This window comes from Halyomorpha halys, unplaced genomic scaffold (genome assembly GCF_000696795.3).
Source record: "Halyomorpha halys isolate HHAL.00 unplaced genomic scaffold, Hhal_1.1 Scaffold541.1, whole genome shotgun sequence".
Taxonomy (NCBI): Eukaryota; Metazoa; Arthropoda; class Insecta; order Hemiptera; family Pentatomidae; genus Halyomorpha; species Halyomorpha halys.
The window spans coordinates 185,745-206,298 of NW_027112673.1; the positions used below are offsets into that span (position 1 = coordinate 185,745).

Consider the following 20,554-nt stretch of genomic DNA (forward strand, 5'->3'; position numbering starts at 1 on the left):
CACGTATTGATCTTTCGAATAAAAAAAAAATTTTGATTACAATTTAATTTTTTGTGTTATTTTTTACAATTTCAAGTTCTATCGGGCTTAAAAAAACACCCTATATTACCAAAAGGAGTTTCATTCAAATCTTTGATCCTGCATCAGTAGCCTCAACTTATAGATGAGGTTATTACAAATTGATATTTATCATGAGATTTTCTACTTTAATGGTCTTTTTTTTTCAATTAAAAATATGTATTTTCATAAAAGAATCCACAGAACAAATAAAAGATTATCAGTTAAAAAAAAAATCTTAAATCTTATTGATTAAAAGTAAGAGAGAATTACACCTCATAAAAACATTAGCTACCTAACACAACAGTGCTTTATTTACTCAGTGATGACCTTGTGATATCTGAATTTTCCCAATCCTTTAATTGTTATACATGAAGAACAATTGTGGTAGATGAGTTGCCATGAGAGTAACTGTACAGAGTTAAGGGGAGTGGTTTTATGATAGTGTTTATGTTAAATATGTTTAATTAATCGATTTATTCTAAGGTATTAGTTATTAATTTAAACGATATATTCTAATTATGTGGTTACAAATACTTTTGCTCTTATGACCAAACAGGTAATCTACGTTGAGTCATGAATTTCATTAGCTCTAACAGAAAGTAGAAATAAATTCTCCTTATGAAAGCTTATAATATTTGATGATAAATGAAAACTACTTACTTAAATTTACTTGGATCATTACTGAAAGGAGCTAAACTTTATTTTTGTAGAAAAGTGATTAATAAAGAGCACAGGATTATATCGAAATAGATTAATTTTTAAAATACAGCCTCTGCGAGTAACCATCCCCACAGTTTGTAATTTTACCTTTCTGGGAGTATAAACTTATGCAGGATTTGGTGTAACTGTGTTCCAGTTCACTGAGCTTTTTAAAATAAGTTATAATAAAATAATTTTAGTTTAAATTTATTATAATTTAAATTAAGTTATATCCTAAGGGTTCAGCATATTTAAAAAAATAAATATGTTTATATTATTACAACTCTAGAAATTTTGTAACTTTTGTTTTTAATTTTTAGTGCCAACTTTCACGTCATCCAGATTGCACTAGCCTGAAACAGTGGAAAGGTGGAACAGTGAAAATAGATCCGTTGGCTTTAGTACAAGCAATTGAGAGGTATTTAGTTGTTCGTGGTTATGCTAAGGTGCGAGATAAACATTCTACCGCTTCAGATGATGATAATTCTGATGATGAATTTGATGATACTTTAGTAAGTGATCGTAAAAGATTTAATTAATTTTAAAATAAAACTAATTTTTAAGCGTTATAAATTATTATATATAATTATGGGAAAATTAAAAAAGGATAAAAAAAGTTGTGAGGGTTTTTTACTTTTTTTTTTAATTTTCCTAGAAATGATTCAATTAATGTGTTCTTACTTAAAACTGAAAATCATTCCTTTGACACTTCAATGAATAGTATAAATTAATTTAACCCATAAACTGCAATGGTGTGATAAATTAAATGTGATTAATAACTTATTATGGTTAGAATGATATGTTTTATACAAATATATTTATTACATAAAAAGTAATGTGAGTAGCTATTTGCTTAATATATTTTAATGAAATGAGATTCATGAGATAACCTTAAAATGTCCCATTTTAGGTTGGAATGGTGGTTGGAAGTGCTCGGCATAAGTTGCAATTTCTCATAAATGATGTTGTGCTACCATACAATATGACAGTTTATCAAGCAGTTAGGCAGTTCTCCCCAGCTGCTTCTTCAGACCAGTCTGAAACTGATACTGATACGGAAGCTCCTCTTGGGTCTGCCAACATTTGGGTTCATACACATACTGTTCATTATAGGTATATTATATTAGATTTTTGTTTAATACACTGGATACCATCAATAACAACATTTAGATTCATAAAATACTGTTTATTAGAGGTATATTATACAAGATTTTTTTCATATGAGGACATTTAAATTCATAAAAATACTGTGGATCATACGTATATTGTAGTACATTTTTCTATAAACTGGACGCCACCTATAATAACATCGGATGTATCAATGAACTGGCAATAGTTATATTAAAATAATTTATTTTTGTTAAACTTGAGAACAAGACAAAATCATTTATTATAAAGAGGTGATTTTCCAGAGTATTCTGTCTTGTTAAAGTCCTCTCCCAAAAGTTATGGAAATCGAAACTGTTCTATGCAAAAAAATTGCTTTCAATTCTTTGCTTTAAGTTTAAAACAACAAGTTACTTTAAAGTTATCATTATTTTTCAATTTCATAAAAATAACATTTTTATTTACTCATTTACTACCAGATCAGCCAGGTGGACCTTACATGGTTAGTATAAGTTGGTGGCCTTACAAGGTTGATATAAGTTACATTTTTTTTTTTTTTTAACAATTGAGCATGGGGTGGGGGAATAGTCTTATTCAAAAGACGCACCTAACACCATATACAATGTTAAAAAAAAAAAAAGATAAAATAAATAAATAAATAAAAATAATAATTCTTAATTAGAGAGAAAAGTAAGGTTAATAACAAAAATAATGACATTTGTAGATCTAACATAACAAACAATTGCCCTCTAATGGGGGAAAAAACAAAAAAAGTTCATTTGAAAAAAGAACAGAGAGAAAAATAAATATAGAATTGATTGATGTAGAATTTATGACAGGATGTCCTGCAGTGGCCTTGGCAAGTTGTAGGTCACTGCTCCTTTAACTGTCGGTTACTAGGGGTGGAACTTCATGAATTGTTTTTTTGATGTAATCCTCTATTGACTCCATTTGTAATTTCCGATGCCATTGTCTATTTCTTACAAACCAAGGAGCATCCACTGTGATTCTTAGGACTCTATTTTGAAAAGGTTGTAATTTTTTTCCTTTTTGTATAAGATGCTGTTCCCCAGACTTCACAGCCGTATACCAGCAGTGGCCTGAGAATTATTTTAAAAATTAGAACAGTTATTTTTGATTTTAATTTGGATTTTCTATTTAGGATAGTATAGGATTTCTCACCTTGAATTGGTTTCAGTTAGTTTTATGTTGATATGGTGATTCAAGGTATGGTGGCGATCGAGGTGAATTCTCACGTATTTTACTGTTTCACTAGCAGGATTCCATTTTACATTTTTATCTTTGATGATTAGTTCTGGTGGGTGTCTAAGAGTAAAAACTTTTGAAGTACATTTTTCAATTTTGAGATTAATCATCCATTTAGTTTCAAGTATTGTTCTAGATCATTAAAGTAACTTTTCAAAGTATTTCTAGCGATTATTATGTCATGTTGAGAGAACACTGCTGTATCATCAACGGACATAGCTATGTATGGACTGGATGATATCATGAAGATATAAATAGAACAGAATGGGAGAAAAGACTGAACCTTGTGGAGTACCAGCATGGATTTGTCTGAGGGTAGAATTTTGCGTTATTTATTCTAGAATGTTCTGTCGTTGAGGAACGAGGCCAGAATATTGTGTAAGTATTTCGGAGTGTCTACTTTCTTTAGTTTGCATAGGAGACCTCAATGCCAGATGTCAAACGCTTGCTGGAAGACCAAGAACGCTACCAGGGTGTGTCTCTTTCGATTATTATAAATTCCGATAGACTTGCCAGCTGGTGAGAAGTGGAATTACTGTATTGAAAATCTGGAATAATTTTGATGCTCTGACAAAAAGAATAAAGTTGTTTTTTATGACTGATTCCATTAGTTTTCAAAAAATGGATGATAACTGCTGATTTGTTTAACATTCTTACCAGGCTTGTGAATTACTTATAAGTTCAGCTTTCAATTTTTTTTCAGTTTCAATTTCTCATCGACTAGAATTTTGTCTGTTCCCCAATTGATTACTCCATTTATGAGGGATTTTCTCATTGTTTATCTTTGTTGGGAAATTAATTAATACAGGAGTATGGTCTGAATTTAGAGTTGTAATCACTTGAGAAGAATGAGGAAAACTTAAAAGTAACATGTATTAGAGTTAAGAATTTTTTTTTAAGGAAACAAATATAAGTAAAAAATTTTCCAAAGCCCAGATTACAATTTTATATATTGTCGGTTTAAAAGAAGACTGTCACAACTCATAATAATTCAATTTTAAGTTTTCACAATGAAACAACTGCAATTTGTCTATATTTTTATGTGGAAGAGAGTACAAGTCTTCTTACCTGCTAGATAGCACAGTAAGAATTACATGTACAGTAAGAATTACACGTCCAAACTGGTGATATATTACAAATATGCCAAGTTTAAATAAAAAAAAAAAAAAAAGCTCAAGTTCAAGTAATCGATAAATTAATCTGAAAATCCTCACTGTTTTATAGGAATAAAAACATTCCAAATGATTTTGACTTAATACAAAAGTCTTGGTCATGACAAATATTTTAATTATATTTTGTGAAATTGGACTGAGAGCTGCAAAGAAAAAAAAAGAAGAAAGTTCTTCTATTTGACAGTTACCCGTTTCATTTAAAATTGACATGACCACAATGTGTGGAAGTTTTTCGTTTTGTTTTTTACCGTTAATACAATGTTCTTAATTGACTAGGGGATTATTCAAGAACTTAAAATTAATTTATTAAAAAAAAAATTCACTAAATATTGGTAGATGAAATTAAAAATAAGATTACCCAAATTCACTTTTAGATGCTATTGTAATTTTGGAGAAAGCTTGGTATGTCGGATTTTGTCTTGCTTTCATTTGTCACAGGGAAAAAAAACAAAAAAAAACAGTGATGGAATGATGAAGGAAAAGCAAGAGGAGGAAGATGATGAGTAGGCATGTTAAAGCCACCTCAAATCAACCATGTCTTTTGGTTGGAAAGCTTTAAAACGACAAACTGGTTCGCATTAAAACATTTATTTGGTCAATTTAAACATTTTAAAAACTAAAACTAAAATACACAAAAGATGACTAATGATGAATACAAGTAAAAATAAAAAGGCCTCTCAGATGAAAATAAAATAGTTATATAAATTATGAAGATGAAAATAAACTAATTTATAAATAAACAAATAAATATATATAAAACAAATACTAGTCGACGCCAGCTGCTCCACTCCGATAGGTCCGAGGAAGAGTGCTGCCGAGATGTTTAGGTCGCAGCTCTTGTAGCTAAATACACCACTGTAATGGTCCAAAGTTGGTGTAGTGGCTCATCGGTAGTTCAAACATCCAAAAGTCGTATTAATGTATTAGGCAAGCCAACAAAATGAATGCAGACAGGGCTGGTTACACACGTTCATAGCCACTAATTAGAAGGAACTCATATTAAAGTCGAAACACAGAAAAGGTCTGGTTCCGAACTGTAATGATGGTTAACTCACTAAAAATGTCCAAACTATTAAATTACAAGAGCAGACAGGGCTGCTTAGACGCTACCATGGCCACTAATAAGCCAGAACTGCTATAAAAAAACTAAGATGGTCGGTCCGTTGCTAGGTGACGCCTTAGCAACAATTATCAGCCCCTAGCAACTGTCTCTATTATTCATTATAAGACACAAATATAATCACATATTTTTATTCTCAAACAACCAAATCTAATTGAAAAAATAAAACTAAATATAACTAAATTAAACACTAATAAAACTCAAATACTATTTACAATTATTTACAAGGTAATTATATATTATGGTGTTAACAAGGCACCTCTAACGGTAGGTAACTTAACTCAATTCGCCATAGAAAAAAAAAATATTTTTAAACTGTTACATTAAGATAAATTTTTAACATTTAGTCCTTTATTTCTTTTCAATATTCTTTCTTTGAGAGTTGATATGGGTTATGCTAAATGGCAGCTATTACATTGAAAAGTGAAAAATCCTTTCAGGACCAATATAAATGATATTCTGTGCATTTTTTAACTTTTGCTGTATTGAAACATACAGTTACCTTAATGTGTTCTAGGCCTGTTATTGAAGATGAATCAGTCACCAAAGCTGCTACTAGTAATAATTCTAGCAGTACAAGTGCCATCCCTCGTAAAGGAAAAGGATCGAGTTCTAAGACTGCACCCCGAAAAAAACATGACGAATTGTGGAATGGTATTGCATTGATATTTATTACTTATTTATAGATTATATTATTTCTTTCATTATTACAGGATTATGCACATATATCTTATTGTAAAAGTATCTATTTTTTTTCTTCTTTTAATTGCTTCCATTCTTCTCTATTTCTTAGTTTTACTTTTAATATCACCTTTTTAAAATTTGAATTTATACCTTCTAGTTTCTTAATTATGTGGTCCATAATTCTTAGTGAACAAAAACAATTTTTGATGGGTGTGTTTACATAGAAAATGATATAAGTAGGGTATGTTATGATTTGAGTATATGTATCAAAAATAATCTTATATTATTTCAAAAATTATAAAACCATAAAGTACTAAATACAAAAAAATATGATAAAACTACTATGTCTTAAGTTTTTTAAATTATGATTATAATTTAAATAATGTACTATAAATAAGGATAAAATGTATAATTTAAATAATGTACTATAAATAAGGATAAAATGAGAAACAAATAAATAAACATTGAATAGGAATGGAATGACCATTTAAGTCGAAACACTAAAAATATTTCTTGAAAACAATTATTTTATGGTCTCAAGTTTTCACTGAAAACTAGTTAAGAATGTAAAACAAATTTTTCTTTGAAATTAATCAGTTCCACTATAAATATAAAACTGCCATGTAATTATTGAGGAAAATAGATTTTTATTTTTATTAGTAATATGTTAAATTGTCCATATATCTGGGGTAATTGACTATATTATGAGAAATATTGTATGAATGCAGCTATTTTTATCACATTTCTTTCAGTTTGGAATTTTACTTTTTATACTTTTGATATAGGCTATAAATATTTAGTATTTGATCAGAAAATCATATATGATGTGTTTTTTTATGGTTTCATACTATTAATAATAAATTTTGAATTGTTTTCAGATGGAATGATTCCTGCTAAACCATTTCCTTTAGACCGATATCTTGTCAATGATCTATCGGCAAAGGTGACTACAAATGATTCTTCACTTCCAGTTCTTTGTCTTTTAAATGCTCTTCATGCCATATCAACTCATTGGCCCGTCCTTTATCCTGCAATTGAAGGAACTCCTATTCTTTACCAGCAGGTGTGAATATGAGAGTACTATTCAGTATGGTTTAATTTAGATTTAAATGTTTTAAAATACTTATGTATAATTTGTTGATAATTTCTGAATTTAGTTACAGGATCTTTCATTAACGGGGTAGTAAAGTAGGTTAGTGAATAAGGTACCTAATTCCTGAATCTTCTGTCTTGTCAAACAGCCACCATCTTCATTTTTTTCAGTACTCATTCTAAGTTGATTTGCTTAATAATACTGAAAGATACAATCTAGAAATAGTATTTGAAAGAGATAAAACTTGAAAATTATATTATTAAAATTCAACTCAAACAATACAACTGTCACAAGATTGAGGTGGAAGATTCTTTAACTTAAAAAAAAAAAAATAAAATGACCTAGATTTGATTACTATTAGCCAAGATACATAAAATTGTGGATCTGTGTTTATTTTTAAACTATTCTCAGCAAGTTTCCATTATAGCCCAATCACAGATTTTGGTAAATATTGAGTTCAATATATTTTTCCTCTACAGGCTAAACATTTGAAGTTTTATAGGAGGCATAATTTTTTTCCCTCAAATTGGGCTTACGCATTAGAAGGGTCTCTCTTAAATTAACCCATATGGTTATCTTGAATATACCCAAATATTCAGAGCTTGAAGAGTTACAAAATTATTCAACATTATTTTAATTGAGTCATATTTTTTCTCAGTTCATAGATACCTCAATAGTTGCTAAAAAAAGGTACGACATTATCTAATAAGTGAATCTTTTGAAGCAATTAAAATAGATAGATATGATTGCTTGCAAATTCAAGGCGGGCTGCCAATTTCTAATTCTGTAATTTTTTTTTTTTTATCATTTTAAAAATTATTTATTTAAATATTTCACCAATATAATGGTGTGTTGATGCATATTATAGCTACCTTCTTTGATACCAATTTTGGTTGTTAAGTAAGTAAGTAGATTGTCATTACACTTAAATAATAGCTTCTTTTTTTTTTTTTTTTTTTTCAAATAGAAAAATTCTTTACTATAGTACTATCTAATATGTTTTATTATCAATTTTAGGTTTAAAATTTTTACTATTTTATGCATTTTTAGTTTATCTTCACCAACATATGAGTAAGGAATTCTGGTGTTATTCGATATGATGTTGTTTTTAGTAACATGGTTCTTTTAGTAGATGTACTGTAAAAAAATCTCCCATTTAATGTTAACAAGATATTATGTTTAGCATAAACTGCTTTATTATATGTTTATTTAACTTTTTGCGAAGTATCATTTAAAAAAAATATATTTTGACATGCTTACTTGAGATTTACCACTGTTAAAGGGTTTTTATTGACATATAACACTTTTGAAGGGTTAATTGACATAAACTACTTTTCGTGATGAGAATTATTAGGTTAAGGAAAAAGTAGTATATCCTAACAATACACCACATTTCGTTCAAAGATGTTACAGATTAGGTAAAATCAAGTACTTATACTACATTTTTTTGGAATAAATTACAATATTGTGCTATTATTTGAAAATACAAGTCATTTACTAATGTTTCATTCATAAACCTCATTCATATCCTCTTCATTTTCAGTCAGTGGTCCAGGGTCTTTAACAGTGTCAGTACGTGGCATTATAAATAGCTGTAGTGGATATGTGGTATGAAGGGAAGTAATTGGCATACGTCTTTGATTTTCATTTCTGTTACAAGTACCTCTTTGTGCGCTGTAAAGGTATCCGTGTAAACATCTTGGCTGTCCTTTCCTCTTGCCTGGAACAATACCCATAGCTTTATATTATAATTCAGTAGTTCATTCTAACTTTCTATACAAAACAAGATGTAGGGTTATTCTGATGTGCACCTGATTCATTGGATTTATAACCACAACACTGGTTAGGCGGCAAGTTTTACTTTCTTTTTTAAAGACTTTATTGAGTTTTTCTCTGCTGAATCTAAAGGGTAAAAAAATGCTGTTTATTCAATTTTTTTTTTTTTTTCCTCCTGATTCAAAGAATTATGTTTCTGGAAAGAATAAACAAACCAAACATTGTTTTAAGCATCTTAAACCACCAAGTTAAACTAAAAGCTCATAAGAACAAAAAACAGGTTATTTTACTAATAATTGCCATCTTTACTGTTGTGAGAAGGAAAGTTGTGTAAATCTGACTTTTTATATTACCTTAATGTTAATGATAGTAATTTCATTTGCATGCCAAAAAAGTGCTCCCACAACACATAGTGGCACAGCTAATAAGAGAGTTATGAGTTAAACCACTATTTCATCTAATAGATTTGACTATGGAGAACGTAGATGTGGCCATTACTCAATATTTTCAAAAAAGTGAATTACACCACTTATTTGTTTACTACCTCATATCATTTACATGTCTCAATTGAAATGGTCTTGATCAGATGGCAGTTCCCAATTTCTTTACTTAATCTTAAATTATTTTGGTTAGCTAGAATATTATTTCTTAATATTATGTTAACATATCATTTATATTAATCTGTTGAGGAATTCATTTTGATTTTTAAACTAAATTTGCTTTAATGATTTATTTTTAGGAATTTGTTAATAATAAAATTGCAGCTAAAGCTGGTCGACAACTTCAGGATCCATTAGTTATAATGACTGGAAATCTACCATCATGGTTACAGCAAATAACTTCAGCTTGGTAATTAAAACAAAATTGTACATTAATATTATTTAATTGTTTTTGGCATAGAGTATATGTTTAAAATCATTGTTTGTATTATTTGATTTTGTTATGCTTAATTAGGTGCTGTGGTTAAAAAAATCCAAATATGTATAATCCTTTAATATTTAGGCTGCCTGTAGCCGAGGGTGTTGAGGTGTCACCTTAGCAGCCTCGAGTCTGCAGCTTGATTCTGGTCTGAGTGGGTTGAATTTTATTTTGTGGCATTCCCATGGAATGAAAGTTCCACCCTCCCACTCAGGTTAGAATAGGTTAGTTACCTTTGGATCATCCCCTTCCCCTTCCCCCATAAGTCAGAAATGATTAGGAAGGGGTAAAAAAAAGTGTTTAATATTAACATTTTTCCATTTATTTTCAAAGTGATACTTTTGTAAAATTGAGATGTAGATAGTTGACCGTAGATTAATGCTTGAAGAAGTTTGTCGGGGGGTGCGGTCAGCAAAGAACAACATAAATAAACAAAACCATATTTATTTATTTTATGCCGAGTTAGCATCTTCCCGTCCCCTTTACACGCCACTATCCCTGATGAAGACCTGAAACTCAGGTCGAAACGTCGGCATAAAATAAATAAATATGGTTTTGTTTATTTATGTTGTTCTTTGCTGACCGCACCCCCCGACAAACTTCTTCAAGCATTAATCTACGGTCAACTATCTACATCTCATTTTGTAAAATTAATTTAATATTGGGAATATTACTAAAACCTCTATCTTGACAGAAGTGTTTTGTAACTATCATTAACATAGTAGTCCAAATCTTATAGCAGCAGTTCATGCAAAGGAAATAGATGTGTGACATTTTGAGTAAGATGTGTGGGTGTGTGTGTGTGGGTTTGTGCATTTTCCTATTTAGGAAAAGTTTTTTATTAATTTATTTTCTGACTGAATAGGTTCTCCAACTTTCTTCAAGAAGTCTATATTTATTTTTTCCCCTAACAATTCTTGAAATTCAATTTGATAATTGTTGGGTTTGTTTTTAATCAATTTTTATTTTTCAGCCCATTTTTACTCCCATTTGAAACAAGACAATTACTTCTTTATGCTACTGCATTTGATCGTGATAGAGCTCTTCAGAGATTACTGGATTCTAGTCCAGAATTGGGTGGTGGTAATGATTCTCAGGAAAGAGTTACTCCTAGGCTTGATCGACGGAAAAGAACTGTTTCAAGAGATGATATTTTAAAGCAAGCTGAATCTCTTCTTCAAGATATGGCCACGAGTAAAGCCTTACTTGAAGTTCAATATGAAAATGAGGTAAATTTTTATTATTTTTTTTTTTAAGAGTATTTCTATACCTCTCCCTTGATTTTAGAGTATCAAATAGATTATTTTTTAATTCTAATGTCATTGTCTTTTTAAAGTATTATTTATTCCTATTACTCTGACTTGTAATAAGTCAGTATGTGAGAAGATAACTACTAAAAAAAAAAAAAAAAACCATATACACACCCAGTGATTTGTCCTTGACTTGACAACTTAATTCCCAATGGTTTTGTTGGCAAGCATGGATGTAGATATTGCCTGATTCAACTTGCCAATATACCTAAGTGCATAATACTCTCTTATGGCAGTTGGAATTTCATATCATCCTTATGGATCCGATCAATCTACGTCCATCTCACTTCTGGAAAGCAGCAAAAGATATTGTCTCACAATGACTGAAATCGAAACCTCTGTAGATTAAAAAAAAGCAAAAGTTATATTTGTTGAATTTAGGAAATATTCCTGTTTACATATATCATATTGACTTGAAAGATACTTAAAATTTAAGGCGGTAAATTAAAATTAGTACAAAAGATTAATAATTAATCTAAGTTATTAGACCATTACACTCAAAATATTTATACAATCATAATTTTACAGGTAGGAACAGGATTGGGCCCTACACTTGAGTTCTATGCTTTAGTTTCACGTGAATTACAAAGAGCAGATTTGGAACTGTGGCTTCTTGAAGGAGGGTCTGATACTTCAGGTTATGTTCATTCACCGACAGGTCTATTTCCTGCCCCCATTCCACGTACTACACGTGTTTCTCAGTTGATGAAGCTTAGGAACAAATTTCGTTTTATTGGGAGATTTATGGCAAAAGCAGTTATGGATTCAAGAATGGTGAGTATATACCTTTTGATTAATTCAATTTGTTAAACTTAAATGTTGCTACACTTTGATAATTTAAAACATTTTAATATTTATTCAAACAAGTATTAGCCAAGACCAATATACAATAGAGGATAATATATGCACACAGATTTATTAATGTTGACCATTTATTTTTCTAATTCCTTCCAGTTGGATTTGCCTCTAAGTCAAACTTTTCATCGTTGGCTATTAGGTGAAGAGGCCTGCCTTGGTCTGGCAGATTTAGCTCATGTTGTGCCATCAGTTCATAGGACACTGGTGAGATTAATGTCTGTAGTGGCACAATTTAATGAAGTTTCATCATCTAGTGTATTCTCTGAAGATGAAAAAAAAACAAGGGTATGTATCTGTTTGATTGATAAATCTTATTTATGAAATTCTCAGTAAATTTTAATTACATTATTATTGTTATAGATTGAAGCCTTAGTTCTCGATGGGTGTCCTATTGAGAATTTGGGTCTTGACTTTACTCTTCCTGGCTATCCTCAAATAGAATTGAGGAAGAATGGTCGAGAATTAAATGTAACACCTTATAACCTGGAGTCTTATTGCAAGGTATTGCTAGATCTAGCTGTATGTCTTTTTATATGTGATAATTATTTTATTTTGTTAAATGGTTTTCCCTTAATTTGAATTCATATTAGAATATTAATGATATAATCTAAGTTTACTTTCATTAATTTTGTATGTTTTTCCTTTTAGATTATATTTATTGTTTTTTCTGTCTATAACACTGAGTAATAATACTCATAATTTAAGGCTTCAATTGTTGCCTAAACCTTCCTCCACTGACCATCATCAAAATCTAAACCCACAAGATGAACCTTCTTTTCTGTTTCAATCTACACCTTAAATACTAAAGTTCTATTAAAAAGGGCTATGTAATAAAAGATGCAAACAATGTATAAGATATGTGAATCAGAATTTTAGATAATAACAATAATTTTATGTAGTTAATGCTTTAGCCAGATAAGTTTCTTTAAGTATATTTTGGTTACCTTAGGCATAAATGATGCTTAAAACTGAACAAATGTGCCTATATTTGGATTGTGAATATAGAAATATAGTCAGCTTCTGATAAGTTGTCTATATAATTATGAGTATACATCTTGCGACTTATCCACAGCATGGTAAATAGGAAAATATTTCTTTATGAGATTTTGCATACATTTTAAATTATACAAAGTTATGTACTGGGGTTGTTTGTCTCCATGATACATAAATCTTAAATTAGTACTGAAAGCTCTTAGTGGTTTTCTTAATTATTTAGAGCAAGGTGATGACTTATTACTAGCTAAAAAAAAACTTGTTTTGTGCAAATTAAAATAAAGTGTTTCATAACCAAAAAAAAAACTAACCATCTTGCTTTCCCATATCAAAGGTAGTGAAGCTTTATAATCTTGTATGAAATAAAAAAACTTGTCCAAAATTTCAATCACACTTTACGGTGTAGATATCAAGGAAAAAATTCGGTTCCCTATCTGTTGGGCTGTCTGTAGGAACCGGAAGTTATTTTGGTGTAGGTCTTAGCAACCTAGGAACTGCTGTTATGCTAGTTCAAATCCGGCCATGGATCCCCCAAGATTGTTAGATTTGGGTGGTACCCTGTAGATAACTCCTCTCTCCCTCTTCCCCTATGTCAGAAAAGAAGGGGAAGGGTTCCCTGCCTGACAGTCAAAGTCAAATTTATATTCAGACATATTGATTGAACTATTGACAAGAAGGAATCCATGTTACTTGTTTAAATTTATATAGATTATTTAACCCCATTTATTAAATCCTCTAGGCTTTGTATCTGTATTTACTAATTTTATTATTTCTCAACATTTTTCTCCTTTTTTTTCCTATGCAGTTAGTTGTGCATTGGTTCTTAGTAGAGGGAGTACAAAGGCAAATGGAATGTGTACGTGAAGGGATGCAGTGTGTGTTTCCTACATGGCATTTAGGTCTATTTTACCCTCAAGAATTGGATGCGATTTTTTGTGGCTCTGGGTCTGATTGGGATATATCATCCCTGGTTGAGTAAGTATTGTTCTCATTATATATTCTTGAAAAATATTGATTAATTAATTTTAACTTCATATATTCAAGACAAACAGGCTTTCCTTTATTTTCTTTCATGTAAACCATGTAATTTTTTTTTTAAAGTGGTATAGAGCATTGCGGCAAATAAGGCCTATTATGCACCAATAACATTATGATAATGTTGGGATTAACACCACAACATTGTGGTGAGCTCATTAAAGATTCTAGGAATCTAAGTAAGCTTGACCGATTGATAAACTCACACCACTGATTAGACTGTGTAAATCCCTGTAATTATACTGAGAGAACTCCTGTCTAGCCAAACAGTTTATTGCTTCTGCCCCTACGGGGTTCATCTAGGAACAGCTTGTCACTGTAATCATATTTATTAAACAAAAAAAAAAAAGCAGTACATTTTGAGATGTTAAACACTTATAAAATCAAATCGAACATAGTATATCCTAAACTCTGGATTGGAAAAGATTGGAATCCCTGACAAAGTTGGTGTTAACTTAATTTTTATTTGTCAGTGAAGAATGGGTTATAAAAATTTTATAAGTCCTAAATTTTTCCAATGCATATTTGCTAAGATAAATTAGGGGATGATAGGGTAGTGGAATTTCATAGCTGCTACTTGAGTGTTAGTTGGCCTAGCTCAATGCCTTGAGTATCTTATACTTGTAGGCTTGTTAAACTGTTTCCTGTACCACAACTTCCATTCAGAAAAATATTTCTTTCTTATTCACCTGTAACAAGTATTCTAGTGAACTGCTATCATAAAAACTAAATCTCAGTTCAATTGGAAATCCATTATTTTGCCTAGGTCTAAGGTCAAATTAATAGAAAATGCAGATACATGCAGTCCCTGTTTTATATTGCCTCATTTTGAAGTTACAACATGACTCAATTTAAACCAGTATCTCTTTTAAATCATAGTGAATTTGAAGTTATATCACTGGAAAAAAAAAATTAAATATTTTTATTGACAGAGGTGTTACTAAATCAATTTAAATCTACAATTTATTTTAAGTTCATATGATTTGCTTTCTTTTTCACAAATTATTACTGCAGAAATTAACTTATTTTGCAATAAAATTGTATAGCGAGAGGGAGTACTCAGCAATATATTGGTAGTAATTGGAGAAGTTTGTCGGGGGGTGCGGTCAGCAAAGAACAACATAAATAAACAAAACCATATTTATTTATTTTATGCCGACGTTTTAACCTGAGTATTGGTAGTAATATTGATCATCTAGGAGCTGTTTGAGCATTTATATTCTACCTGCATCAGATCCTTTTATATTATTATTCTTAATCTACTTTTTACTAATTAGATTATTATGGAACTATCAGTTTGATTTTAATTATTTTGTTGCAGATCTTGTCGCCCTGATCATGGTTATACACAATCTAGTCGTGCAATTAAATTTCTATTTGATATATTAGCATCTTATACGAAACAGGAACAAAGAGATTTTGTACAATTTGTGACAGGTTCACCAAGACTTCCTGTCGGGGGTAATTTATATTTTTTTTTAAATAATATTTTATGATAATTTGTTATTATGTGATTTAAAGTATGTTAGTATTTGTGGGTTGGATATATCATTCATCAAAGTTCAGCCTATGTGTGGAAATTATTTATTATCTTACCCCAATCATAATTTTTTTTTTTAATGTCAGTTGAAATAGCCATAATTTGGCTATTTATAATGAGTCAAAAATCTTTTTAAAAAACTACCATTATTAGTTAAAATACTGTATTGTAAAAAATATATCATCAAAGTTGTAAGGGTTTTGTTCCTGATCCATCAGCTATAAAAAATCCTTAGTTACTAGTTAATTTCTTAAATATAAGGTTATTCTATTTATTTATTTTTTTTTAAGGTTTCAAAGCCTTAAGCCCCCCATTAACTATTGTGAGAAAAACAATGGACGGCAATATGAATGCTGATGATTATCTTCCTTCTGTGATGACCTGTGTCAACTACCTCAAACTTCCCGATTACTCATCGATTGAGATCATGAGGGAGAAACTAGCTACTGCTGCTAGGGATGGTCAACGTTCCTTTCATCTATCCTAGTCTCAGGTAATTTAATGAACCATGCATCCTTATTTTACATCTTTTGTATACATACGAAATCGGTAAATAAAACTTTTTTTGGGTAGAGGAGCAAAAACATATTAGTTTACAGTCCCTACCTGGTCATTAAAATCAAGTTTGATGTGTTTACCTGGTGGATTGTGTAAGGTGCTTTTTAGTAGCCAATTTTTTGTTAAATACTTTAATGAAATGTAAATGAAAGGATATAAAAATAAGCTATATACACATATAATATATCGAACAATTATGTATAAAGGGAATGATACTTGTACTAGGAGATAATGGTTAGGGGTGCAGTCAAAATGAAACACAAATAAGTTACACCAACTTATTATACTTATACTTACTTAACTTATTATACCCTTATACCCCCAACCATCATCTCCTAGTACGTGATCCACGATCAACTATCTCTCATAATGAGGAATGATACCTGTATTAAACTTTCCTTGGAGAAGAGTGTGGGTACAATGAGAAATCTGTCTGGGTGGTTGTGTGTGATTCTATTTATTTATTTAAGATGGCGCTGGCATATAGATTTCTTAACATATTATAGTTTATTTATGTGTTCTCAAAGATGCTGAAAATAAATATGAAATCGATTTTATAATTGAACGTTTGGCATATCAAGTCATTTTAACTGTTAGGGATTTCAACTTATAAGAATTATATTCACATAAACTGAGTGAATGAGTTAAATTACATGTAATATTAAATATAATTACTTACCATCAATAATACCTACCAATTAAGAATCACAATTACAGCAATTCTATGGAGTAATTGAAATTACATTTACATAATTACAGTAATTGTAATTGTGTCTTACTATTACTTCAGTGTAATTGTTCTTCAAAACCACTAATCTTTTATGTTTTGGGCCATCTTACGGTCTTAGATCTTTGTGTAATTATAGTGCATCTGAAACATGTAATTGAAAATGTAATTAAATTCCTCATGTAATGATTTTTGCCCAGCTCTGATGCACATCAATTGTGATTGTGTGTCTGCATTCCTCAAAGTTCTATGCTCCAATAAGGATGGTCTTTTGGAATATTGTTTTTTTTTTTTTGTTTTTCAATAACAAACTTTCGTTCAATATAAAAAAATCTGTAAGTCTGCCAACCACAACTATTCTTTGAGACTGTCCCCACAATGATCCTCAGAACCCATTATTATCATCTGCCATTATGTTTCAAAATTTTGAATTATTGAGATAATATTTAATAGCATAGGTATAAAAAAAGGATAATGGAATAATAATATAACTCTCAAGCTGACACTTTCATTACATGTATTATTTTGCACATTGTGCTCTCTTGTGCCTCTTTAAATTTTGTTTAGTCGTTAAATTAGTTGGTCGTTCCTATCCTCTAACTCTTCTGAGGCAATATTTTGGTGAAATTTGCTCTTAACTAATATTTTTGCACTCAAATTACTTAAACCACTTTACAATACCTGCTTTAACATCAGAAAATTTTGCATCTATTTTTTTTTTTCTTTTGCATAAAATTCTGCCTTCATTTCCCTGCCTTTTATGCAGGAGATAACAAAATTAGCAGCAATGTGTTTTTTTTTTTATTTTGGTTTGCTTCATTTGCATCTGGGATAATATTAAGCTTTCATGCATAATGAGAAATTTTTATTTCCTTTGTCCCATTGTAATGTATAGAGTTGGGTAAAAATTATCTGTCTACCAACTAAATTTTTAGTCTCAAAAAATAATCATAACTTAGAATAAAAATTTAGCTATTTAGTCATGATGAATCTATAACAAAGAATTGTAAAAGAAGAAATCATTTTCTCCAGTAACTGCATATGGCTAATGAATAAAATTTTAGTCATTATTCATGATTAATATTGTAGTTGTAGTCAAGGTAAATAACTAAAATTTATAATATATTTATATTTCGATATGTTAATGTCACATATTGATTTCAGGTTTATTTATTGTTTAATTATGCCATTATAAAGCTGATAATTATACATAAGTAAATTTCAATAAGAAAACTCTTTGTCACAACTTTAATCTTGTTATTATTATATTTTATTTTTTAGTTAATTTGTTTAGACTGGAGGACCTACCTCCCTCTCTAATGCTCTCCCTGCCTAATATAACCTGTCCCAGCAGTCACTCTGGATATTGTTTTAAAAAATAAAATCAATAGACTACTCATTAATATTTCATTTCTAATTCTGCTTAAATTTTTTAAAAACCAAGTAATTTTGAAATAAATTTTTATCAATATGAGATTTACATGATTGTTTTAATAATCACATCATTATTTCAGATTAAAAGTTATTTCTTGCTTCTTCACAATAGAGAGCTTCTGTTCTTCTTGCTTTGCTGTTACTTCTGATTCATGAAGTGATAGGATACGAAGCATTAAAGTGGACTGAAAAGTGTTTCTATGGTGATCATTATTTAAATACCAAGTATTTATATATCGTCGATCTCGCTCTTAACAAACTTTGATGAACTTTAGTTATATATAGTACATATATGTGTATGTATTAATAAGTGTATATATACATATATGTACTTTTATAAATAAACATATGTATATACATATATATTCTTGTGTGTGTATGTATGTGTATGTATACATATATACAATGCGTTAGTTACAGTATAGTCTTAACCTATTTCTATGAACATTTTAAAATGTGGGATTACACCACTATTGTATGTGTTACATTTTAAGAGCCTTACATTTTAACTGACAAAAATCTCTTGGTGTATTGAATTTGTTTTAATATGTAAGGCTTTAAAAAAAAAAATAATTATAACAATAAAAAAAAATGTATGTACCGAATATTGCTAAAAAGAGATTTGTAGTAGTTTTTTTACTATCTCAATGTTGTTGATTTTGTTTAATATATTTTTTTCTTGAATATATATTTGGGTTGATGTCGGGGTTTGGAAATGAAACTGAGTCCTTCGTAAGAAAATATGTAAATACAATATAAAAAATAATGAATAGTGAATTATAATAATTACAATGTTAACATATAAAAGCCGTCACAACCAATATAAAAAAATGTTGCAGATGTATTCTTTAACCATCATAAATATATTCCCTGGTATAAATAAAGGTAATTCAGTTAATATTTTCTCTAGACATTTATTTACTCACACCTCATATGACCTAATAAGTGATTTGAGCTACTTATAACCATTGAATAGATTTACTTGTGTAATTTCTTGAGATATTTTAAATGTTAGAATAAAGTTCTAATTTTGAAATAAGAGTTTATTCTGTACCGGAGTAAATTACTTTAATTTTATTTTTACCTTATGAAGTTGAAATGCAATAGGTTCTTGTGTTGTTACCTGGTAGGCTGATTAGCTAAAGATTTTATTTCAGTTCTTGTAGTACCAAATGACTAGTATACTTGTTAATATAAATTAAATGATACATCTTGGTGTAAATTCCATGTCAAGATAGTTGTTTTAAGTTTTTATATTATTTAACCTCATCTATCTACTAAGTTTTTATTTCATGTTGATGACTGTTATATGTTCTAGAAATATTTATTAATGATTTTATTCCATGTATATCACAATTGTGTATATTATTATTTCGTTCCAGAAACCATATTTCTTATTATTTTTTTTTATTTTTCTTTGAGCATTGTTATAATTATAGTTTTATTCCATTTAACTCAGTAACAGTTCCAAATTCCTCAAAATGTATATTTATATATTTATATTAGGCAATATGTTTGTCTTTCAGTAGGACCAGACTGATTCAGAATCGCTCACCTATTTTTACATAAATATTTTGTTTGTGAATATCAGTGGACTAATTTTCTTTTATAACTTAATTTTATGTTTGTACAAAGTTCAAATAAAATTACATTTATTCACACTGTTTTTATTTTTACTAACAATTTGTTTATGCTTTTAACTTCCATTTATTTTTATTTTTTTATCTGCATTATTTTTGTTCTTATAAGTTGTTTTGAGTATTTAAGAAAAATCTATCCGTTTTAATTTTTCGAGTATACTAAAATTAAAATTCACAAATCAATTTTTGTCGAGTTAGGTTTTAAAAAATTACATATTTTTTTAGCAAGCTATAAGCTATTGATATAGAGTCTTTTATTAAGTTTATTATTTGTTTCCTTCCACTTCTAGGTTTAGAAAGTATTGTCATCAGGTCAGATTTTCAATGGATCTGTGTTTCAGACCTGGGTTCAAAAAATGTATTTTCAGCCATTTGTATGCTATGCCACAAATAGATCTTTGACGAGTGAGACAATTTTATTTATTTATTTTTTTTTATTTCATTTTCTTTATGAATTTTGGCCTAAGCCTGTGTACCTGCTCTGACATCCAGCGGGAAACTGCTGAAAAACTTGTTTTTGTATAAAGGAGACCAATCATTGGCCGATCTCTATTCTATATGAAA

The 20,554-nt window shown here is 29.4% G+C and overlaps 1 protein-coding gene across 1 annotated transcript in view; it reads left to right on the forward strand.

The window, feature by feature from the left end:
* Positions 1-20,009, forward strand: part of ctrip (E3 ubiquitin-protein ligase ctrip) — a gene marked incomplete in the record, with an annotated part of 83,261 nt that extends 63,252 nt beyond the window's left edge. The window contains 13 exon segments of the mRNA XM_067050484.1: positions 1,080-1,271; positions 1,670-1,872; positions 5,942-6,078; positions 6,987-7,171; positions 9,717-9,826; positions 10,869-11,124; positions 11,734-11,979; positions 12,160-12,348; positions 12,424-12,564; positions 13,862-14,031; positions 15,413-15,552; positions 15,922-16,124; positions 18,431-20,009. Of these exon segments, the coding sequence (XP_066906585.1) occupies positions 1,080-1,271; positions 1,670-1,872; positions 5,942-6,078; positions 6,987-7,171; positions 9,717-9,826; positions 10,869-11,124; positions 11,734-11,979; positions 12,160-12,348; positions 12,424-12,564; positions 13,862-14,031; positions 15,413-15,552; positions 15,922-16,118 (2,166 nt within the window).
* Between the last annotated feature and the right edge of the window lie 545 nt (positions 20,010-20,554).